The sequence below is a fragment of the Bos indicus x Bos taurus genome, chromosome 14, assembly GCF_003369695.1.
Source record: "Bos indicus x Bos taurus breed Angus x Brahman F1 hybrid chromosome 14, Bos_hybrid_MaternalHap_v2.0, whole genome shotgun sequence".
Lineage (NCBI taxonomy): Eukaryota > Metazoa > Chordata > Mammalia > Artiodactyla > Bovidae > Bos > Bos indicus x Bos taurus.
Window position 1 is genome coordinate 16432114 of NC_040089.1, and position 24930 is coordinate 16457043.

Consider the following 24930-nt stretch of genomic DNA (forward strand, 5'->3'; position numbering starts at 1 on the left):
TTCTACATTCTGCTCAGCTGCCACCTTCTTTATGCTGCACTGGTTCCAGGCAAAGAGACTGGCAGGAACTCAGCTGCCAGGCCTCAACCTTTACTTTGTATTTCCTCCAAAACAGGGACACACAGGAGACACGGGGCGGTAGCAGTGCCTTGAAAAGGGGGTTTAAGAAGACAGAGGGAGCTCCTGTGAAGGCAGCCTTATCCTGCAGGCGCCCAGCTTCTTCAGTTCTATGTGCCCTCTGCTCTTCAAGGGGCGAGTGAGCCCAGAACAGCAGCACTCAAACAGAATTAAATCACCAATGAATACCAGATAAATACTGCCCATCTTTACATAAAGCTCCCTTAAAAGCAGTGTATGAACTAGTACTTAACGTTATTCAACACAAGCCTAAACATTGCCTTTGGAAAAAGGCTAACATCTAAAAGTTAATAATCACAGAAAGATTAGCAGCCAGGACCAGTAATATATTTCTATTCTTCTGAACCATGCATTATATAATGTTGAGTCTATATCATCAATGATTCTTTCTACAGTTAGCAAATAGCTAAATACATTAAGCTTCGAAGCTTAATGTTCAATTCTGTCAGCCACATTTTCAACCTTAACCACGTATTAAAAGCAATGAATTTTATACAAACTGTGCTAACATAAATGACTGATTAACCTACAAGAGCACAAGGGGTCAACAACATCTTCAAGAACACAGAATAAGAACAGATACTTTTCCACTGTGAAAACACTGCTAAGGACACCTACTTGTCGCACAACAGTTACCTTGTAAACAACTGTCCTTTCTACACTATCAGTTCAGAAACAACGTCCACCGCGGCTGGGTGCCACAGAGCTGGTCATCATCCACAAAGTGCCCGTGACACGAAGTCTCATCCCTCCCCTAATTCATATACCCTGTAAACTCACCTCCATGATCCCAGTGTAATATGAGAACGGTGTTATCCTCAGGCCTTTCACCATGATGTCTGATAAATGGTAAGGGTACAGCATGAGATGATCTCGACTGTACTTCAACAGTTCCTCGTAGTACTTGCGTTCATCCTTCTTGACATGCTTAACTGGGAGACAAAGGGAAATCCTCCAGTTTTATTTGACGTCTTACTAGTCAATGCAATGTTAAATTCTTTACAAGCTATTAATTAAAAATAAAAATATGTAAATTGGAAGAGAACAAATAAAACAACCTAAGCTGGAACAAAGAAACAATTATAGCACAAGAAACAGATTTCAGAGAATATAAGTAAAATGTACAATGGGACAGATAAGTACAAAAGTAATTCTTAACAAATCAAAAAGCAAAGAAAACGAGCATGGAATGTCTCCCCCCACAAAACGAGCTATAAACCATCCAATCCCTTACTATGATACTTTACAAAACAGCCAATGTGAATGGCAGCTTTCTATGAAATCGAGTCTATTTTAAAAAATTATCTGCTGGTCTTTGTGCTTTAAATGTAAAAAGACCTCTGAGTTCCATAGAATACACACTTCACATAGAAAACCTATTGCTGAAATACTATGTTTAAAATAAGAGCAACAAATGGGAGGCAAGATCAGCAGGGCAACAGAATAATCTGACAAATAAAAGGCAAACACTAAAACAGAGAAGTTCAAAAAAAAAATGGAGCCAATTATGTTTTAAATTTGTTCCAACTATTATAGAAAGAGGCTTCATTAAAGTTACATTATTTGGAAAATTTATAGAAAACAAAACAAAAAATTCAAAGTCAAAAATCAAGAAGTAATACAATTCTTTCTGGCATATTTTCTTACATAAAGTAAAAAAGAGGACATCTGAATCAAAATTAGTACTCTGTAGGTAAAATAAATCTATAAACAAGACTCTAGAAAATAATTTTCACTGGAATTAGAAAAATCTACTTGCTAATGCAAATTATTGTTAAGTGTAATGGGTCATTATAGAATTTCATAAAGTCTGTACATGAAACGATTTCAGTACTATGAAATATGGTGAAAAGATAGGAGAGATTTATGAAAATGATAACTCTGCAACAGTCAATTCTATCTCAATGTAAACATGGCTCTACTTACCTAAGTTATTTCTATATCGTAACTGATTGCGGATACTGTACAGGACAACCTGCTTCTCATATTCTCTCTGTGAATTTCCAAGACTCTAAAAAAAAAAAATTCAAATAGATTTTAAATAACTAAACCAAAGTACTCTCCCTCCTTAAAATTTCAATACCATGCCCCCCAATTTTATCCTGGAATCTCTAAGTTCAAGAACTGAGTAAAGGTTTTCTTAAATTTTATCACACAAACTTTTCTGCAATGGTATTAGAGCAAAAAAAAAAAAAAAAAAAATGTGTTTATCTTCAGTCTACCTTTCTAAAAGGATTTAATGACACTATCTAAAGTATTTTATATATAAAGAGCAGTCAGAGAGCATAACTGCACTTAAGTTAACAAAAAACTAAATTTTACTAATAAAACATTTCCTTCTTGCCGGTTTCCAATTTGTGTGAATGAGGATGGATGGTTTCTTGCACCTACATTTTTTAAAAATTTAAGAATGGCCACTAGGAACAGATCCCTGTCTGATAACTACTTGCAGTTGAAGGCTATGATTATTAAAAATTAAGATTTCTGAGGAATATATATTTCAAATGTACCTCTAAATAAGATTATTTCTTAAAAACGTCATCTAATGGTCTCATTAGAAAACATTTAGACAATTCTGGAAAATAGAGTTGTCTAAATTTCCAATATATTTTTTAATGAGCAAAATACTTTCTGTGAACTTAGTGTTTTAAGTTCAAAATTGGTTTTTCATGAAAGCAAAGTGTAAGCTGGTCTGATTAGAGTTAACATTACACTCAATGTGAGACCATAAACTACATTTAATATGTGACTGCTGCTACTGCTAAGTCACTTCAGTCGTGTCTGACTGTGTGTGACCCCATAGACGGCAGCCCACCAGGCTCCTCCGTCCCTGGGATTCTCCAGGCAAGAACACTGGAGTGGGTTGCCATTTCCTTCTCCAATGCATGAAAGTGAAAAGTGAAAGTGAAGTCGCTCAGTAGTGTCCGACCCTCAGCGACCCCATGGACTGCAGCCCACCAGGCTCCTCTGTCCATGGGATTTTCCAGGCAGAAGTACTGGAGTGGGGTGCCATTGCCTTCTCCGATGTGACTGTTATCCCCCTTCTAATTATTAGCCATGATCTTTCCAATATACTATAAAAAAAAAAAAACACCTTAAGAGATTAATGGAATATTCATTGGAAGAACTGATGCTGAAGCTGAAACTCCAACACTTTGGCCACCTGATGCAAAGAACTGACTCACTGGAAAAGACCCCAATGCTGGGAAAGATTGAAGGCAGGAGGAGAAGGGGACAACAGAGGATGAGATGGTTGGATGGAATCACCAACTTGATGGACATGAGTTTGAGCAACCTCTGGGAGTTGGTGATGGACAGGGAGGCCTGGTGTGGTGCAATCCATGAGGTCGCAAACAGTCAGACACGACTGAACTATTGAACTGAAGAGATTAATGACAGAAAAGATTAGAGGATTCAGTTACTATACTTCTAAGTCGTAGGTTTTTGACAGCCAAGGTAAATGTCCACATACATACTTTTATTTAAGGCCATCTTCATAAGACAGATGAAACACATCTAACTGGTACATAACTGGAACTATTGATGGTTCTATTTAAGAAAAACTATTTAAGAAAAAAGGGACATAACGTGAGAAAACTAAAATGCTGAAATGTATGTGCTTACATTATTTTCATCCACTTTAACATTATAGGTAGTTAGAAGTTAAAGCTTATCACAGAGAAACTGCTCTCCCATCTCTGATGCAGCCCCAAAGTCAAGCTCAGGACTGAAGATATTTAGGGGATTCAAAATACCAGGCTTTCTATAAAACTTTTAAAGGATCTCCTCTAGCTCTACTGCTAAATCCTCAAGGAACACAAAACACACATACACACACTCACTCACTCACATAGCAGACAATCTGCTAAAATCTTAGCAACTCTCAAACTTGAGGATTTGCTCTTCTGTTTCAAAATAAGCCCCTTAATTTAACCTAACTTACAACCATCTTTAAAATTCTGTTCCTGGTTAACTCCAGGATAAAAAGTGTAAATCAAACCACTTACACAAAATACAAGGGCCCTGTTATTTGTAAGCTAATTAGAGAACAGAGCTATTAAACATCTAAGTCTTTGCCATAGTCATTAAGTGATGACTGGTTCTGATCAATACATGTGTGCACGCACAAATAACTAAAAGCTACATTAAAAGCTGATTCTATTCTTCACTACCCTGGTACCTAAAATATTAACTGCTATGTTCACAAAGATTCTTTGCCTTCTCTTCCACTCCTACCCCAAATTTCCCATCATTCACATTTTAAAACACTGTTGCCTCTACAGGAGGCAAATAAAGAAAGGTCATTTTCCTCTGAGACAGTGCTGACCCTGCAGAAACTCCAACCAGGTCTGACGAATGAAGCTGGGCCGCATATAAAAGGAACTGTAACAGATGGAGTGCCACAGAAACTGGCTGCAAAACATCCACTGTGCATCAGATTAGCATAAAGCATTTTTTCCTAAAGCTTTTGCTCCACAAATCCTGTCCCAATATGCACCCCCCTCATAGAAGTACATAGTATTTTTTTTTAATTGACCCTCCTTGGATCACACAGAATCACATCATAAAATCTCCCTTCAAATAAAACAACTATGAATTGTTTTGAACAATGAATACTGGTAAACCTATAGTTTTACCAGTAATCCTCAAATCCTCAAAAATCCACCCCCCCCACCCCGCAAATCCTCAAACAATGGTGTGATCCACAACTTTTTAATATATTCTTGGAAGTCTAGTATAGCTCACACCAAGTACAAAAACCTTTCATCTGATTTACATCAAAAAAAATGTAATACATTTTTAAAAATTAAAAAAAAAAATCTGAATCACCTTCCCCCAACTTTCAGAAATGAATATCTTCCAAATTAAACACCTCAAAACTTACTGGAAACTCTTATCAAAGTACTTAGTATCTGTTAACACCAAAAAAAAAAACCAAACCCAAATTCTTTTCACACACAGACTATTCCCCACTTTTAAACTGACTTTAGCTCCAGGAAAAAAATCTCAAACTGATGCTATCATTCCTTCACTCCAGAAATATTTACTGGAAGACAACTACAGCCCTATAGACAAGAAATACAGTGCTGGGGGTCATCTACTCTAGATTTAGGTCGGGGAAACCGTCCTGGAGGAGTTAACATCTGGATTCAAGAAGCAACAAGTAATCTTTGGCGACAAGTGGTAAAAGGGCTGGGTTTGCATTTTAAAAACCTCACCCCAGTATAGGATGAGGAATGGATAGGAGGGTCTTTTTCTGAAGGCAAGAGACCAGAGAGAAAGCTGATGTAGTAAAACAAGGTAGAGCCTAACACAGGAAAACAGAGCAAGGCTAAGTCCATGAAGTAACTTGTACAGAGGGGTTTTCCAACACCTTCGACAAGTGGAAGTTTTATCCTAAGCTAAAATATCAATTCTTTTAATTGATGTTACCAAAAGAAGTTTTAATTTAATGTCATGTTTGTACCAGATTGTAACACTGTTTGGAGATTATTTTTAATAGTTGTGACTAAGGTTTAGAAAAGCTTTGCCAACACTAATTAGGATCGATTATTTCTGTCGGACATAATGGAATCATCCATCTCTTGTCTATTAAGCTACATTTATTTTTGTGAAAGGAAGAGTAAACATGGAAACAAAGGCTTACTGGTTCTTCCAGTTGTCTTGCCGTATGCCACAAAACTCTAAAAACACAAAGTGTCCATCAAGGCCCTCATTCAAGCTTAACAAGAGAAGGTTTAGAGCTTTCTGGCGCTTTCCTCCAGGTTTAGAGCTTTCTTCTTGCTGTTCAAGATTAATGTCACAAGGGCAGCCACTGCCACCCAAGAATTCGGAGTTCCTTAAATTTATCTTTCCACTTTCTTGTGTTTTTGGTATCTTGAAGTGAAAGCATTTTCTCTGCCACATGATACACTGCCAGAACCTTAAATTATTCATTTCCTGGAACTAAGACCCCAAGCTGAGAGCTGCGGCAAAGTAACAATCTGTATACCATCACCACCACCATCCCAAACCCTCCAAATATGCCAGTGTTCAGAACCAGTGGAAAACAGAATTTCACTCCCAACCGAGTAAAATGGTGGGAACTTGAAGGTCAACCACTGACCAGAAAAAAACTACTTTCTATACAGCACTCACAGCTCCCTTCGTAAGCTTCACCACCACTCGCCATATCATGTATTTACTCATTCGTTTACTGTCTTTCTTTTCTAAAATGTAAGCTCCATGAAGACAGGACTTCCCTTGTGTTGACTGCTGCAAATTACTCGCACCTCCAACAAGGCATAGTACGTAGCAGGTCTTCAACAGATATCTGCAAAACTGAGTCAAAATGACTCTCAAGCATTTGAGAACTACTTCTGAGGGAAAAAAGGCCAAACCTCCTTGTCACTCTCTTGTTGCACCATCTCTAATAAACCCACCTCGTCGGGAGGCTAAAGTCCAGCAAAAGAAAGTAGGAAAGCTCTTCAAAATCCGGCCCTGACAGCTCCCACCCCGAATCACTAACCAAGCCCCACCTCCAGATTGTGAAAGCACGCTTTCACTCATCTAAGCTTTTTTAAAATGACCTTCTCTCTCGTTGGAAAATCTTTAATCCCCCTCTTTTCTAGCTATCTCTTATTTGTCTTTTAAAACCCGTTTTAAATGCCTCTCCTACACATCCTCCTGATACTCCATTGACAGTTTCTGAGTCCCTCCTCTGTGCGCGCCCCTACACTATGATGCTGGTTCGTGTGAGCAGCTATCAGCCTGTAACGCAGTCATTTGTTTCTCGTCCCTTTGCCACCATCCCCAAGTTCTGAAGATCAGGAGCTGTGTTTCAAATTTGTTTCGAAGGTGTCTAGCCCACTGCCTGGTGAAACGAAGACCGCGTGCGAAGGCGCCAGGCGAGTCCAGTGGACACCATTCCATCCCATTTCGCAACAGCCCCATCCTGCCCTTGTGGCCCCAGGGCCACCCCCTCCCCAGCCGCGGGTTTGGGATCGGTTAAATCCAGACCCTTAGCGGGGGCAAGGCCGGGAGGGAGCTCAGAGGCGCGCGAGCAGTTGGCGGCGGGGCGGGACCGTGTCCCCAGCTTCCGTACCTGCCTCACGTTGGCCGGCAGCTTGCTCCACGGGTAGTTGTGCCGGATGTGGAACTCCACGTCTATGTTCATGATGCCGGGAGCCTGGGCGGGCGGCAGCGGCCGGGACCGCCGCTGGAACGACGCCTCCCGCCTGCCCACCCTCGGCCAGTCCGGGGAGCCCGCGGGAGGCCCCGCGCCTCACACTGCGGACGGCCCGGGCTGCCCCATGGCCTGGGCTCCCGACAGCTCGGCGCGGCCCGGGCCACGGGGCACGGAAGCAGTGGAAAGGGGCGGCCGGACACCTCGGCGGCTCCAAGTTTCTTCCTAGTTTCAGGCTGGCCGGAAATGGCTTTGGGTGTGCGTCACTTCCGCTCGGAGCGGGGCCGAGGGGCGGGGCCGGGGCTGGCCTGCTGCTCAGCCCCCTGCACGCGAGTGGACCAGGCAGGTGGAGCCGGTGGTACCCGGATAGTGACTCCCTGTCCGCGCGCCCCGTATCCCTCTTAGTCTCTGGATGAATCATTTGAGTTTGTAGTGCCAGTGATGGATGACCCACTTTCCCCAAATGTGAGCCCCGGTGGCCCTGGAGCAGGTGGCTACAGGCACTCGGGTGGGATACCTAGAAGGAACGACTTGGGATGGGGGCCATAGCCGACTTTAAAAAGTACAAGAGCGGTGAGGTCCAGGGGGCCCCCCAATAGCCAACCCTGAACCGAGGCCAGGGGAAAGGGGTCCAAGCTCATGAAGGAATGTGTAAGTCAGCTGTCCCCACAGTGGAGTGGTAGAGCAAAGGGCTAGTGATCCTTCATCTCCAACTGGTAGTTGTTGCATCTTGTGCAAGAGAAACAACTGGGCTCTCCTTCAAAGCGGAGAAGGCAATGGCACCCCACTCCAGTACTCTTGCCTGGAAAATCCCATGGACGGAGGAGCCTGGTAGGCTATAGTCCATGGGGTCGCTAAGAGTCGGACACTACTGAACGACTTCACTTTCACTTTTCACTTTCATGCATTGGAGAAGGAAATGGCAACCCACTCCAGTGTTCTTGCCTGGAGAATCCCAGGGACGGAGGAGCCTGGTGGGCTGCCGTCTGTGGGGTCGCACAGAGTCGGACACGACTGCCGCGACTTAGCAGCAGCAGCTCCTTCAAAGGTCCAAATGCTCGTTTTGTTTTGTGGACTGCCCTGCAGCTTGCAGGATCTTAGTTCCCCCACCAGGGACTGAACCTGTGTCCTCAGCAGTGAATGGCAGAGTCCTAACCACTGGACCACCAAGCAGTTCCCACAAAGGTCCAGATTCTTACATTGTAGGACTTCAGGGAATGTTAAATAGCTGGTGCTGATGTGGGAGAGGCTGGGAGGGAATCTAAGATAAACATTCTTGCATACAGCTGCTCTGCTCCTTACACATGTCTCCATAGTCGCTTTAAAAGGCAGAAATTCAGCCTATCTTAATTTCAATTCTGTTGGGAAGATCTTTGTGAACACTTTTGTCCAGAATTTGTTACGCTGGCTTAGCAAATTCATGACCTTTGTTACTGGCAAGTAGCCATAGACCAGTTCAGTATTTTTGTGACTACATTTCAGTTTTAAACAATGGTTTTAAATAATATTCTATTACACACATGCCAGATATATAACTTGGAAAGTTTTATGATGCCTAGGGCACAGCTCAGCAGCTGGCCAGTCCAACACATAGCAGGGACCTCATTATGTCTGATGAGTAGAAACAAATGGGCTTCTCAGGTAGTGTAGTGGTAAAGAATCAGCCTGCCAGTGGAGGAGATGCAGGAGACACAGGTTCCATCCTTGAGTCAGGAAGATCCCCTGGAGGAGGAAGTGGCAACCCACCACAGTATTCTTGCCTAGAGAACACTATGGACAGAGGAGACTGGCAGGCTGCAGTCCATAGGGTCACAAAGAGTCGAGAGTCGGACATGACTGAAGCAACTGAGCATGCAGGCATGCACTGGGTCTTCTTAATTGCAGCACGTAGGATCTTTTTTTAGTTGCAGCATGTGAACTCTTGGTTGCTAGTGGCATATGGGATCTAGTTCCCCAACCAGAGATCAAACCCAGGCCCCCTGCGTTGGGAACTCAGACTCAGCCAGTGGACCATCAGGTAAGTCCCCATGGAGCCTTGGTAAACTGTAATGTCCATCCTTTTAGGTCCTTGACTCAGGCCTCCGGTCATTTCTGCTTCAGTAGGACTTTGCTATTCAAGTTTCAGAGGTCAGAAACTGCAGAGTATTGGAAGCCCCATCCCAGAAGCTACCATTCAAATTAACCTTATGGGTAAACAATATGTTTAAAATTACAAGTGCAATGAGATTCAGTCTTCTCTGACTTTACCAATGTGGACTAAGGAATATTACTCAGGTGTCTTGAGCAGCTGCCCTTCAGAAAGACTACAGAACTATTTCATTCCCACAACTTCAACAAAAATAAGGAGCAGAAACGACCTGGAAGTGGGGAGTTATCTGGTGGTCTAATTTCATGGTCTCCAGAATGTTACTCCCTGTGGCCGGTAGATTAATGACTCCCCAAATGTCCATGTCTCAATCCCTGGAACCTGAGAATATGTTAACCTCACGAGGCAGAAGGGACTTTACTGATGTGATTAAGTGAAGGATCTTGAGATGGGGGATTATCCCCGATTATCCGAGCAGGCTCAATGTAATCCCAGGGTCCTTAGGAGAGAGAGGTGGGAAAGCCAGAGTCAGAGATGAAGATGTGACAACTGAAGGAGAGGATGGAGTGACACAGAGCCACAGGGCAAGGAACACGGACACCTTCTTGGATCTGGAAAAGAAAAACAGATTCTCCGCCAAAGCTTCCAAAAAGATCCTAGCCCTGCCAACTCATTTTGGACTTCTAATCTCCAGAACTCTAAAGATAATGCTTTTGTGTTGTTTTATGCCACTACATTTGCAATAATTTGTTACCACATCCATAGGAAATTAATATCTTCCCACACCAATCAAGTACTCCAACACTCAAACAGCTGATGCATCAAATTTTATAATTAAATCGTTTTAGTTGAAGTATAAATACCCTTTGGAGAAGGCAATGGCACCCCACTCCAGTACTCTTGCCTGGAAAATCCCATGGACGGTGGAGCCTGGTGGGCTGCAGTCCATGGGGTCGCTAAGAGTCGGACACGACTGAGCGACTTCACTTTGACTTTTCACTTTCATGCATTGGAGAAGGAAATGGCAACCCACTCCAGTGTTCTTGCCTGGAGAATCCCAGGGACAGGGGAGCCTGGTGGGCTGCCGTCTATGGGGTCCCACAGAGTTGGACACGACTGAAGTGACTTAGCAGCAGCATAAATACCCTTGGAACTTCCCAGGTGGCACGGTGGTAAAGAATCTGCCTGCCAATGCAGGAGATGCAAGAGACTATGGGTTCAACCCCTGGGTTGGGAAGAGCCCCTGGAGGAGGCAATGGCAACCCACTCCAGTATTCTTGTCTGAAGAATCCCATGGACGAAGGAGCCTGGTGGGCTACAGTTCATAGGGTGCAAAGAGTCGGACATGACTGAGTACACAGGCGCACATAAATACTCTTAGTGGGAATAAAACCTCTTTAGCCTTATCATTTTTTATTATAGACAAGCTATCACGTCTTTTTAAATATATATATATATATATTTACTTATCTATTTACTTATTTATTGTCAGCTTCAAGTCTTCATTGCCACGTGTCAGCTTTGTTCTAGTTGTGATGTGCAGGCTCAGTGACTTAGTTGCCCCATAGCCTGTGGGAGCTTTGTTCCCTGACCAGAGATCGAACCCACGTCCCCTGCACTGGAGAGTGGATTCATAACCACTGAACCACCAAGGAAGTCCCTATCATGTATTTTTCTGAGAGGCAGTCCAGTACTCTTGCCTGGAAAATCCCATGGATGGAGGAGCCTGGCAGGTTGCAGTCCATGGGGTCTCGAAGAGTTGGACATGACTGAGCGACTTCACTTTCCCTTTTCACTTTAATGCATCAGAGACGGAAATGGCAACCCACTCCAGTGTTCTTGCCTGGAGAATCCCAGGATGGGGAAGCCTGGTGGGCTATGGTCTATGGGGTCGCACAGAGTCGGACACGACTGAAGCGACTTAGCAGCAGCAGCAGCAGTCTGGAAGAGAAACACCCCGAGGATTCAATGAGGCCAGGGAACCACCAGTAGAGGAGGACAAGGTAGCTAAAGAAAGGAAAGAGGAAGTCGCTGTGAACATTTTCTGCTTCACAGTTCTTTCTGAGCCTGGCCTTGGCCGTGGTTTTGCCTTCTGAATGTGCTTTGTTCTGTTCCATGAACCAAGGCCTCACCCCTGGCCTAGCTGGTTCCCACCCCACAGGTTTTGCCCTTGCTGTCCCCTTGACCTTGAATGCCTTTCCCCAGACCTCTGTGCAGCAGGATCCCTTCATTCCACCCACTGTCACTTAGAGTGACCTTCGCCAACTTCTCTGTCCAACCTAGCCACTTCTCCCCCTTCTCTCTTCAAAGTATTATCTTGGTTTATTCCTTTGTTGCAAAGAATTGCTATTTTGACATTATTTTGTGTGATTTCTTGTTTAGTGTCTGTCTCCCCAGCAAGAATATAATCTCTGTGAAAGAAAGAAGCTTGTCTGTCTTGTTCGTCAGTCTATCCCCAATATGTAGATTCATGCCTCACACATAGGAAGCGCTCAATAAATGCCACTGAATACACTGAATGAGTGAATAAGTTATGTGACATCTGAGTTCTCCCATATCACCTTTTTGGTTAAGTCTTCCCCCAACCACGCTGTTTAAGATTGTAACACTGCTGATGAACCCATTTGCGGGGCAGGAATAGAGATGCAGATGTAGAGAACCGACTTGTGGACACAGTAAGGGAAGGAGGGAGTGGGACAAACTGAGAGAGCAGGACTGATGATCATGTGCAAAATAGACAGCTAGTAGGAGGCTGCTGCATAGCACAGAGAGCTCTGCTTGGTGCTCTGTGATAAGCTGGGGGAGGAGGGATGGGGATGGAGGTGGGAGGGAGACTCAAGAGGAAGGGGATCTATGTATACTTACGGCTCGTTCACATTGTACAGCAGAAGCCAACACAACATTGTAAAGCATTTAATTATCTGCCAATCAAAAATAAATTAAAAAAATAAACAAGCAGAGGCTGAAAAGACCTAGGCCCTATGAGTGGTCACTCAACCAAAGTAAATAAATTAAATAGATAACAAACAATCTCCAGCCCTCCTCAGCCACCTTTTACATTATTTTTCTCCATAACGTTTATTATCATTTAATATATTTAATAATTTTCTTAGTTTTAAAAATTGTCTCCTCAATTAGAACTTGAAGCACCCCAGAGGTGGGAGCTTCTATCTGCTTTGTTTTCAGCCGTGTCCTCAGGCTTAGAACAGCACTTAGTATTGAATAAATGAATAAATATGGCCTAGGGAGTAGAAATCCCATTTTAAAAAAAAACGGATTTGGGGATTCTCTTGAAAATATGGTAAATCCCAGAGCATTAGACCCGCATTCCCACAGCAGTCAGTGAAGCTGAGGACAGGCTTCCCGGCTGAGACAGAACGTAGGATTTCTCCATCACCCCTGCCTCCGATAGGAAGCTGTCAGTTGCGACAACCATCTCACTTGTACGTTATCTCAGGGTAGAGAAGTACTTCTTTAACCTTGTCTCTGTGGCAAGTGGTAAGTGAAGGAAATGAACGCTAGACTTGAAAACCCAGCTGTCCACCCTCATCTGCACTATAGACTTCAGAAATACCAAGACATTTAGAATTCCCTAAACATGCCATGCCGCTTACTCCCTTTGGGTCTTTGCATGCAGAATGTCCCTGTCTAGAATGCTTTTCCTCCTTCTCTGCCTGAAAACCTTCTCGTCCTGACACTGTGAATGGAACACTGAAGAATCAGGGGGTGAGGATGGAGAGGTAGGAAGAAGCACCATCATATGGGACCACTGTTCTCTGCATTCTCTTCTACAAGTGATGGAAAACAAGAGCTGTCTGTTTTAGAGAGAAGCACGGAGATCCTTTACCGTATACCCTGTGAAAGATTAATATTATATGTTTATATATAAAAAAGAGAATGTTATATTTCTGCCATCTGCAGTCTGTGTTTAGAATATTTGTGGTCTGAAGTGGCCATGAATACTGTTCCAGCATCAAGCCACGTCATCTCGACTCCAGGGCTGAACAATTGTAATCATTAAGGTGCCCACTAGGGGCTGATCTCACACAACATTTCTACACCTACAACCTCCAATTTCTATACTTCCGCATTTCTGACGGTTGACTTTTATGCAAACCATTCTCTCAGGCCTTAAAGTTCCTGCAATTCTTTCTCTAATTTGCTCCAGTATCTGATAGCACCAAATACTTCCTTGGAAACTGATGGACTTCGGATTGCTGAACAGCGGTCCAGTTGAGGTTTGTACAGTCTCAAGGTCACCACTAAGCCTCAGGTTTTGTGTTCCTTGGTACCTCGGGTAGACATGGTAACGTCAGTCAGCTACAAGGTACAGTTTATCCTTCATTGAAAATACTTTGACAATATCCATGATGGGGAATAAAATCACATGTCAAGTGAATAGAATTCGTGAATTTCTCAGTAGGCATTCAACTTTTTTTTTTTTTTAAGAGTTTGGTCTGTGTGTACACTCCTGTCTAACTCTTTGTGATCTCATGGATTACAGCCCGCCAGGCTCCTCTGTCCATGAGATTTCCCAGGCAAGAGTACTGGAGTGGGTTGCCATTTTCTACTCCAGGGGATCATCCCAACTCAGGGATCGAACATGTATTTCTTGCGTCTCCTGCATTGGCAGGTGGATTCTTTACCACTGTGCCCCCTGAGAAGCCCCAAACAGGTTGGACTAGCTGCAAAAATAATTCTAGAGGTAAAAGGGACAAGATTATAAAAGCTGATAGAAATGAGGAAGTATCTAGAGAGTTTCTCTCATTTTTCCCCCTTTATCAAATTAAGTAAGTGTATAAGATACAGAATAAACATTTTAATGTCATTTTTTAATGGAGGGAGAGGGTAGTTTTATGAGCATGAAAAATCACCTGAGAAGTCTTTTACATTTACCAACATCCAGACCTCACACCAGAGCAATTGTATCAGAATTCCTCAGCTGGAGCCCAGGAAATGCATGTTTTTTAAAAATATTCCCTGGTGACTCAAAGCACAATGTTGACAACCACTTCTCAGGCCTCTTTGGGCCTCAGGCCCAAAGCACATGTTAGAATAAATTTGTTGAATGAAGAGGCTAAAAAAGATGACTTCTAATGTCCATTCTAACTCTATAGTTCAGTAATCCCATGCCCAATTATAATAAAAATATTTTCATACACAAAATAATCCCCCCATAATAGACTTTTCCATACAAGAAATAAGCAGGCATCATTCAACATACCCACTCCAGTATTCTTGCCTGGAAAATCTCATGGACAGAGAAGCCTGGTTGGCTACAGTCCATGGGGTCACAAAGAGTGGACACAACTTAGCAACTGAACAAACAAGATCAGGGAAATAATTTCTCTACCCCTTGATAGCCATTGGGAGAAACATGAGATAAATGAAGAATTTCTTGCTATTGGACTAATATGGAAATTATCTGAGTTTGTGTTACATATATGGTATGTGTCCATCTCAAATCTTTTAGCTTATTTGGGCATATTGTCACAATGGCTTAGAACTTGGCTGAAATGGAATATTTTTGTTTCCTTCTACACTGTGTCACTCAAACTTTACACTTTGAGCAACACGTAATCTAACTGTCCAACGAGAAATACAAGTTTGTCTTCTAGTATGATCTGTGATCAAGGATCAAATTAAGTATAATATGAGTGTTTCATGACCTCTGTAAATGAGATCTCAGTGTGAGATAGGATGCTTTCTTGGTTCCCATTATAGCTGATACCAGGAAAAATGGAAATTGGTTCTTTCTTGGCCCAGGTCTATGTAAGCATTTGTTCTCTCACTTTACAGAAGTAAATTCTCTTTCTTTAAATATTTGCAAAGATTTAATTCAATGTCATTAGTGACCATACCATCTTAGAATTTGTATAGCCTCAATGTATAGTAATTTCTTTCTTTCTTTTTCTTTTAGAAGATATTACTGAATCAGGTATCTGGTGAAAGGTAGGCCCAGGAAAGCAAAATTTGGGAAAAAAATTAATCAAAAAGTCAAGATCATCCATTTGCCTTTGAGCAAATAAGGATGATTACAAAGAAAGTCAAAATTCCTTTTTTTTGAAATTTTAAAAAATGGGATTTTTGAGTCCAAATAAGACAACAGTCTTGAAAAACAAGTTTTGTTGAGAAAGAATTTCCTGAATTATTTTTATTTTAGTTCCTATTGGCATATCTTGAGGAGAAATGGAATAGGAAGACGAAATATTCCAGGTGGAGGGTCACTGAATATAAACCGTAGCCCGTGTCAGATGGCTGCATTTAAACAGAAAGAGACCAAATCAGGAGTAATATATACCTGAAATTAGCACTATCATAAATCAACTATACTTTAATTTTTTTAAAGAAGAGTATCTTAACTGGTAGATTTAAGACCCTACCCCCTGCACACATACTACCCAGTGGGGTGAGAGTGTCAGGATGAACTGATCCACCTTCAAAAATAAAGCAGCTTCAGTATTTGTCGATATGAATGGTCATGTATGAACCTTCTCAATCCCGAAATAACTGCCAACTTTAATTTGAGCTCACTTACTTCTGCACAGAAGAGATAAGGAGCAAGACTGAACTGGAAGGCTAGTCCCTCACTTAATTGGATGGAATATAAAGAATACAAAGATGGGGAAAAGATAACATGTGGGGCCAGGGGAAGGAAGTGGCTCTTCTGATTACAGCTTCTGGAGGCAATCATGGAGGAGGTGACTTTTGCTGGGCTTTGATGCTTGAATAGATCTGAAGGGATTGGAAGGAAGGTTTTGGCTGGCAGAGAATGCTATGGGAGAGGCCATGGAGGCCAAGGCACAGTAAAATAAAAAGAATTAGATGATGCTTGGAGAAGGAAATGGCAACCCACTCCAGTATTCTTGCCTGGAGAATCCCATGGACGGAGGCGCATGGTGGGCTACAGTCCACGGGGTTGCAAAGAGTCGGACACGATGATAGTCGGACACATAGATGATGCTATTGCTAGATTCTGGTGTCTAGTAAGATTTAATGACCAGAAAGCCCCACCTGAGAGATGATTTGTCCTTTCATAGCTCTTCAATGTTTTACGATGTATTATTACTTTGGCCACCTCATGCAAAGAGTGGACTCATTGGAAAAGACTCTGATGCTGGGAAGGATTGGGGGCAGGAGGAGAAGGGGACGACAGAGGATGAGACGGCTGGATGGCATCATTGACTCGATGGACGTGAGTCTAGGTGAACTCTGGGAGTTGGTGATGGACAGGGAGGCCTGGCGTACTGCGATTCACGGGGTCGCAAAGAGTCGGACACGACTGAGCGACTGAACTGAACTGAACTGATTACATCATGAATGTAGTATTGATCATCGTCCTGAAAATCCTAACAACCATATTCAAATACAGAGAATGGACCTAATTTATAGTCTGTCCTATTTTTACATAGAACACCCTCTCTCACACACACACACAAATTCTTGACGTGACCAAACAACAAATCAAGGAAAGAAACAGGAACTGGCTTAAATATTTTAAAAGATTGAGTTCACTTGTCATTTCTTGCCAAGTGTACAGCCACTGGCTTCTAGAAAAGGAGAAGCTGGTTGTTCATTTTACACGTAAACCACAAAGTTAAAGATTCACCACCTACTGCATTAAAAACCAATAGCTGGCACAGGCTGGTACTGTGTATTCGCTTCTGATATGAGAGACGAGACACACCTGCTATTAACGAATAATGACATGATACTGTGGAAGAATACCCAGGAAAAACATGCCAGGGCAACTTAGTCACAGCATTTCATCACGTTGGTCATTATTCCCAGGCTTCTCGCTGAGAGACTTCAGAATTCTCTAGGCCAGGAGTTTTCAACTAGGGGCAACGTCGCCTCCAGGGGACACTGGAAAATGTCTGGAGACATGTTTGGTTGTCACAGCTGAAGAAGATATACTGGCATCTAGTGGGGGAAAGCCTGAAATGCTGCCCTAAAATGCATAGGACAGCTTCTCACATACACACAATAGCTACTTGCTCAAAATATCAATAGTACCAAGGCTGAGCAGTCTCTTTGGCATGAACATGAGTACTCTAAAAGCACTCATCCCCAAATTTCTGACTCCAAATCCTAGATCAGTTCTGCAGCTTTTTGGTGCAATCACTGTATAGGAATCCACCCCAAATCACACAGTCATCAGGTAGACAGCAGTGGCCTGAATTCAGATCCTCATTTGACTATTTACTGAGTAAACTCCCATTGTTTAACCCTTTTGGGCCTTAAGTCCCCTTTCTGTAATATTGGGAAAATAATAGTAACTATCTCATAAAGTTGATATGATGTGTAAGTAAGCAAACAAATGGAAAGTTTTTAGAACAGAGTCTTACCCAGAATGCTAAATAAATGTACAATTTTGATTTATTAGTATCAATTTTATCATCATCATCACTATCATCATTACTTGGAACAAGGCAAAATATAGAGATTTGTATTTATCTAATTTCCAAAAAGGCAGTCATTTGAATAATAATTTTATTATTTCCAATATCATCCAAACGACTGTTTAGATTTTTAACTACTTAAAATAAAGTAATTAAACCTTAACTACTGTTTACATTTTTCTTTAAATCGTCACACTCCATACTCTTTATAAACTTTTCCTGTCCTTTGCTGTTTGATGTCTTAACTGTACTGTATTTTCCCAATGCACATAAAATAATGCCACGCTGTCACCACACACTGGAATAGGAAATGGCAACCCACTCCAGCATTCCTGCCTGGAGAATCTCATGGACAGAGGAGCCTGGTGGGTTACAGTCCATGGGGTCGCAAAGAGTCGAACATGAATGAATGACTAACACACACATCAAAACAAAGATTTTGTGTTTGACGTGAAATCATCCATATACCCCATTGGTAAACATGCCACAATTAGATGGCCAACCCCTTTCTGGTGGACATTTGTCATTCATTTGGCTGCTCGGCTTCTAAACATTTTATTAATCTTGCTGGAGGCAGAGTCCACCTGCCATCAAGGAAGTTACAAATGCCAAGATGCCTCTTCCCAGCTGCCTTTGCAGCTGAGGCATGAGCATGTGACCTCAGCCTCACCAATCAGACATCCTTGTGCGAGAGTGTGAATCTGGAGCTGGTGATCAGAAGGAGCAGGCATGTGTCAGCCTTTCAGTCTCAACAAGATGACCTTCACTGGCTGTAGTGACATGCAGCCCTGGCAGGCCGAGGTGGCAGAGATTCTCTCACTGGCCCAAGACGACCCAGTATTGAGTAAATTCCCAGAATTACATATTCAAATGCTGAAGGGACTAGGCAAATAAATGACCAACAAGAGCCAGGTCAGAGGGAAGGGGGTACCATGCAATCTTGAGGTCTCACACCTTCTTCTAACTTGAACATCCACTACTACATTCTAGCTATTTGTGGAGGTAGAGGCCCTGTACTACCAGATCTGATTTTTCGAGTGAAACTGGAACTCTGAATTTTATGTGAAATTGATGGCCAACCAATGCACACACACAGATAGACACTCACCATGTAGGGCAGTGGTCCCCAATCTTTTTGGCCCCAGGGACCTGTTTTGCGGAAGAAAAAATTTTGATGGACGGGGGTGGTAGGGGGGTGGGATGGTTCAGGTGGTAACGTAATTGATGGGGCTTTCCCTTGCTCACCCACCGCTCACCTCCTGCTGTGTGGCCCAGTTCTTAACAGACCATGGACTGGTACTAGTCTGCAGTCCGGGGACTGGGGACCCCTAATACAAGTCATCATTGACGGGCATGTGCCTATGAGCCGGCTTCAGTTCTCAGGCCACCTACACGCAAATTTCAGGCTATTTCTAAGTCCTCTCACTTCTCACCTCACCCACCGTGGACAGTTTAATGGAGAGGGGTGTTTAAGCAGCCTCTCTCTATCCCTGTAATATTTGTAAGACTTCAAGTAGCTGATAATATTAAGTAATAACATCATTAATAATGATAATGATAATATTAAGCAATATCACTTAATATTATTAAGTGATAATAATAACTTTATTTAATACAAAATATAATAATTAATAATATCAAGTGATTTACTCAATAATATTATTAAGTAGTAATAATAAGTAACTATAATATCCTAGGTGGCACAGTGGTAAAGAATCTGCCTCCAATGCAGGAGACATGGGTTTGATCCCTGGGTTGGGAAGATCCTGTGAAGAAGGAAATGGCAACCACTCCAGTATTCTTGCCTGGAGAATCCCATGAATAGAGGAGCCTGGCAAGCTATAGTCCATAGGGTCTCAGAGAATTGGACATGACTAAGCACATTTGCAGGCAACTGTAATACTAGTAAGACTTCAAGACTTCGATATTTTCTACTAGGCTTCAACATAGACGCCTTATTCCCTGAATACAACACAGTTCCATGTCTGTGTACTTTTCCTCACGCTGTTTCGTCTTCCTTGACCAGCCCATCTTTGCCTGACTACATATCCTTCTAAACCCTATTCAAGGCTCACTTCCTTCTGGAAGCTTCTCCTGATTTCCTCTCCTGCGTCCTCCTCCTCCACACAGCCATCTTGGGTTAGGTACCCCATAATACATGGAGATAATATTCCAAACATGTTTTTAAAATGTCTTCATCCCAAATCTCGAGAAAACAGGTGGACAAAGCTTCCACACTAACCCTTTATCAGGGGATCCAATCTATAAGCAGGAAAACAGAGAAAGCCAGTGGCATAATTCAGTTCGAGTCCAAAGGCCTGATCACCGGGAGCTCTGAAGTCCCAGGGTGGGAGGAGATGAAGGAGAGCAGGAATAAAGTCTTCCTCTGCCTTTTCCATTCTATTAGGGTCTCCGAGATTGGGTGGTACCTGTCCTCATTGGTGGGAGTGGGTCTTTTCTCCTTGGTCTACTGAACAGAATGATGATCTCTTCCTGAAACACACGCACAGACACACCCAGATATAATGTTTCACCAGCTGCCTGGGCATCCCCTTCCCTTGAAAGGACATCCCCAGTCAAGCTGACAGATAAAATTAACCAGTGTGTGTGCTGCATGCTAAGTTGCTTTAGTCGTGTTTAATTCCTTGAGACCCTATGGACCATACCCAACAAGGCTACTCTATTCAAGGGATTCTCCAGGCAAGAATACTGGAGTGGGTTGCCATTTGTTCCTCCAGGAGATCTTCCCGCCCCAGGGTTTGAGCCCAAGTCTCTTATGTCTCCTGCATTGGCAGACGGGTTCTTTACCACTAGCACCACCTGAGAACCAGCACATTTAGCAATCCAAGGGGTATGGACTCCTGGCCATGCTCTCCATCCTATTTCCTCTGGCCTCTCCCACCCACTCTGGCCTTTCAGGAACCTAGATTCTCCTCAGGTCCCACAGGACCATCTTGCCTTTGATGGTTGCTCTAGATAAATCTCCACCAAATTAAAACTTCTGCAGTATGTATAATATCTACTATAGGCATTTTATTCTTGTGGTTGTTGAGTGATGTTCACAAGTCTAAACAATACAGTTGATTTTTCTACAAGAAGGTTTTTTTTGGTATTTTTTCAACCAAATAAAAAATTGTTCCTTTTAATGGTCTCTCTTGTGCTAAGTAGTTTTCAACACGTGCCCCAGTAGAGTTTCTCTCCACCCTCAGAATTTCCCTGATGATACTGAATCAACAAGGGAGCATTTTTATATAGAAAAAGAGTCTCCATCCATATGGGATATTTTGCATTTTTTAGGGGGGAAAAATTACCTTTTGTAATTTTTTTCATTTGTCATTTTCTGCATCCACTTAGCACGTAATGATACTTTGTGTGTTTGCTTGTTTTCTCAGCTATTTATTAGAGATCTGGGTACATAGCACCCAGCTAGATCACTTCACTCACTGATACTTTAAAAGGCTTCCTGTTTTCTAGCCATTGACCGTGTATCCCAAAAATCAACTGCAAAATCTTCAATTTTTCCTCCTCCAGGGGCTGAAAAATATAAGAATGGGATTAAAAGGTGGATTTAAAAACATAAATTGTGGAAAATGAAGTAAGTCACTGTCTCTAAATCATGAATTAAACTCCTAGTAATGCCCAATTCCATTTGTTACTTTAAGAACCCTATCTCTGAAAGTAGTCTTGACTATCAGGAAAGATAAAACAGCCTGGTAATCTGTTAAGTTATGACACATAACCTTCATCACTTCACCCTTTGGCAACTACATTTTCAATGGCACATTGGTCAGCAGGTGATTTATTAACTTCCTGTTGTAGTAACTATTTTTCTGTTATCAGTATGTATGACTTACGTTACAATTTGCTGCAGCCTTTCTTTAAAGACAGTTTGGGAATATTCATGAGGTCTGAAATGCAGCCTGAAAAAAAAGATTGTTACAGAACTGCAAGAGTTAGTCTACCTTTTGCCATGTGTGGTTCATCAAATAATGCTTAATCAGACTCCTGAGAGGAGCCCACACATGCTGAGGTTCTTGGGAGAGCAAAGGCCTCAGAAAAAATAACTTTCAGTGTGTACCTTCTTTATAGAGAGTTCAGGCCTTGAAGTCTGCCAGTAATATACAGCCAAAATGTGGGGGTGTGCAAAAGGCTTGGAACTCTTATCTCAGGCATCTTAGTCATAGTGTACCCTTAAAAAAGTAGAATTTAATTTATGAGTCAGGCTTTAAGATGCCATAAAAGCACTAGGAATTTGAAATTTGGGATTTTGCATCTTGCTACTGACTCTGCTTTGCCCAGAATCATGAAATGAAAAGTCAGAAATAAAAGTATTCTTTTGCACATTAACACAGGCAATGTTAGCCTTGGGCAAATTTTTGGAACAACAACATCGAAAAAGCCTTTTATTGATGTTAGTACATTTTAATAATAAAAGAGGTCTGGATAAATGGCCCTAGGTGGAGTCATAGAATCCAAGTCATCTTAAAACAGAAGGAACTTTACAGGGTACTTGGTCTAACCCCCTTCACTTTAGAATTATAAGTAATGGAAGCACATGAAGAGGAAGGGACTTGGGTATGGTCATCCGCTAATTACAGAAACATGAGATGGTGCGGAGCATCTTGTGGCTGAGAAGGCCAGGGAGACCCCTATGTCCTGCAGTGACCTTGTACACTGCGACCTTATCTAACTCATGGCAACCAGGTGGACTCTGACTCTAATCAGATCTCTTTACACAAATGAAATTAAATTTACTAATTTCAAAAAATTAATTAAATAAAATTTGCTTATTATTAATTTTGTCATAAAAAAAAAGCCATCTGAGAACAGGTTGTTTCTGTTCATGTGATAAGTATATTCCTGAAAACCTGCAGGGTTAGTGGTTACCATCAAATACATTTTAGATGGGCTTCCCTGGTAGCTCAGCTGGTAAAGAATACACCTGCAATGTAGAAGACCCTGGGTTGATTTCTGGGTTGGGAAGATCCCCTGGAGGAGGACATGGCAACCCATTCCAGAATTGTTGCCTGGAGAATCCCCGTGGACAGGGAAGCCTGGTGGGCCACAGTCTATGGGGTCACAAAGAGTCGGACACGACTGAGTGACTAAGCATAGCACATAATTTAGATACTTTGCTTGATTCATGACTCCCAGGGACACTGAGCACAGTTAACTGCTTTTCTTCTCGAAGCACTCTCTTATCCTGCCTTCCTAGACACCACATTCTTCCAGTTTTCCTCTGCTCTGACTCACGGCTCCTTCACTGCCTTGTGCTTTCTCTCTGACCAGCAGGTAAGCGATGGTACAGGGAAGGCTCAGTCCTGGGCCTTCGTTTCTCTTTCCTTCTCTCTCCTCTTCTTCATCCTCACACTCTATGAATAATCTCCACCCAGCTTATGACTTCACACATGCCAATGATTCCTGAAGGTTTCTCTAAGCCAGGTAGCACTCAGGCCCAACTGCCAGTCTGCCATCACCCCTTGGGTGTCTAATAAGCATCTCACAACTCTACATGACCAGAGCCAAAAATTTTGATCTCCTGCTGGGAGATCTCTTCCTTCCACCCTAGCCTTCCTCACCTCAGTTACTGGCACCACCTTCTATCCAGGGGCTTGAGTCTCAAATCTGGGCAAGACATTCTCAACTTGCCTTCGCCCTCTGTCCACATATCCAATCCATCAACAAATTCTCTTGGCTCCACCTCCAAATCAGCGCCCACCTCTAAACCCCACCTCTGCATCCAGGCCACCTGTGGCACTCACCTGCTCAGTTGCAAAAACCTCTTTGCCTGACTCTTCTGCTCCTCCTCCCTGAGTCCCATCATGTACATGGCAAAGGCCATCTTTAAAACATTAAATCAGGCTCTCTTATCTTACTCTTATCTTAAATTCTTCAGTGATTTTGCTGTTCTCTCTGAGTAAATTCCAAATCCCTCACCACAGCCCTCAAGGCTCTGCTCCATCTGACCTACTTCTCCCTTCTCTCCTCTCAGCCCTTTCTCCTGACCTTTAGGGACATCTTTCCTTTTTTTTAGCGTTCAACCAGTAACACTGAGGAGCTGAAGTTGAACGGTTCTATGAGGACCTACAAGACCTTTTAGAACTAACACCCAAAATAGATGTCCTTTTCATTATAGGGGACTGGAATGCAAAAGTAGGAAGTCAAGAAACACCTGGAGTAACAGGCAAATTTGGCCTTGGAATACGGAATGAAGCAGGACAAAGACTAATAGAGTTTTGCCAAGAAAATGCACTGGTCATAACAAACACCCTCTTCCAACAACACAAGAGAAGACTCTATACATGGACATCACCAGATGGTCAACACCGAAATCAGATTGATTATATTCTTTGCAGCCAAAGATGGAGAAGCTCTACATAGTCAGCAAAAACAAGACCAGGAGCTGACTGTGGCTCAGACCATGAACTCCTTATTGCCAAGTTTAGACTTAAATTGAAGAAAGTAGGGAAAACCACTAGACCATTCAGGTATGACCTAAATCAAATCCCTTATGATTATACAGTGGAAGTGAGAAATAGATTCAAGGGCCTAGATCTGATAGATAGAGTGCCTGATGAACTATGGAATGAGGTTCGTGACATTGTACAGGAGACAGGGATCAAGACCATTCCCATGGAAAAGGAATGCAAAAAAGCAAAATGGCTGTCTGAGGAGGCCTTACAAATAGCTGTGAAAAGAAGAGAAGCGAAAAGCAAAGGAGAAAAGGAAAGATATAAACATCTGAATGCAGAGTTCCAAAGAATAGCAAGAAGAGATAAGAAAGCTTTCTTCAGCGATCATTGCAAAGACATAGAGGAAAACAACAGAATGGGAAAGACTAGAGATCTCTTCAAGAAAATCAGAGATACCAAAGGAATATTTCATGCAAAGATGGGCTTGATAAAGGACAGAAATGGTATGGACCTAACAGAAGCAGAAGATATTAAGAAGAGATGGCAAGAATACACAGAAGAACTGTACAAAAAAGATCTTCATGACCCAGATAATCACGATGGTGTGATTACTGACCTAGAACCAGACATCCTGGAATGCGAAGTCAAGTGGGCCTTAGAAAGCATCACTACGAACAAAGCTAGTGGAGGTGATGGAATTCCAGTTTAGCTATTCCAAATCCTGAA

The 24930-nt window shown here is 42.4% G+C and overlaps 1 protein-coding gene across 3 annotated transcripts in view; it reads right to left on the reverse strand.

Moving 5' to 3' along the window:
- The window catches only part of FAM91A1 (family with sequence similarity 91 member A1), a 40673-nt gene extending 33126 nt beyond the window's left edge, over window positions 1–7547 (reverse strand). The window contains exons 1-3 of one of the 3 annotated variants that reach the window (XR_003514417.1): window positions 7223–7547; window positions 2065–2149; window positions 919–1070 (exon numbers count right to left, since the gene is read on the reverse strand). Coding sequence is in view for 2 of the 3 variants with exons in the window: in XM_027560904.1 (XP_027416705.1) it covers window positions 919–1070; window positions 2065–2149; window positions 7223–7294 (309 nt within the window). In the remaining variant the exon portion in view is untranslated. The remainder of the gene's footprint in view (window positions 1–918; window positions 1071–2064; window positions 2150–7222) is intronic. The other 2 variants (XM_027560904.1, XM_027560902.1) reach the window with 2 other exon arrangements.
- Between the last annotated feature and the right edge of the window lie 17383 nt (window positions 7548–24930).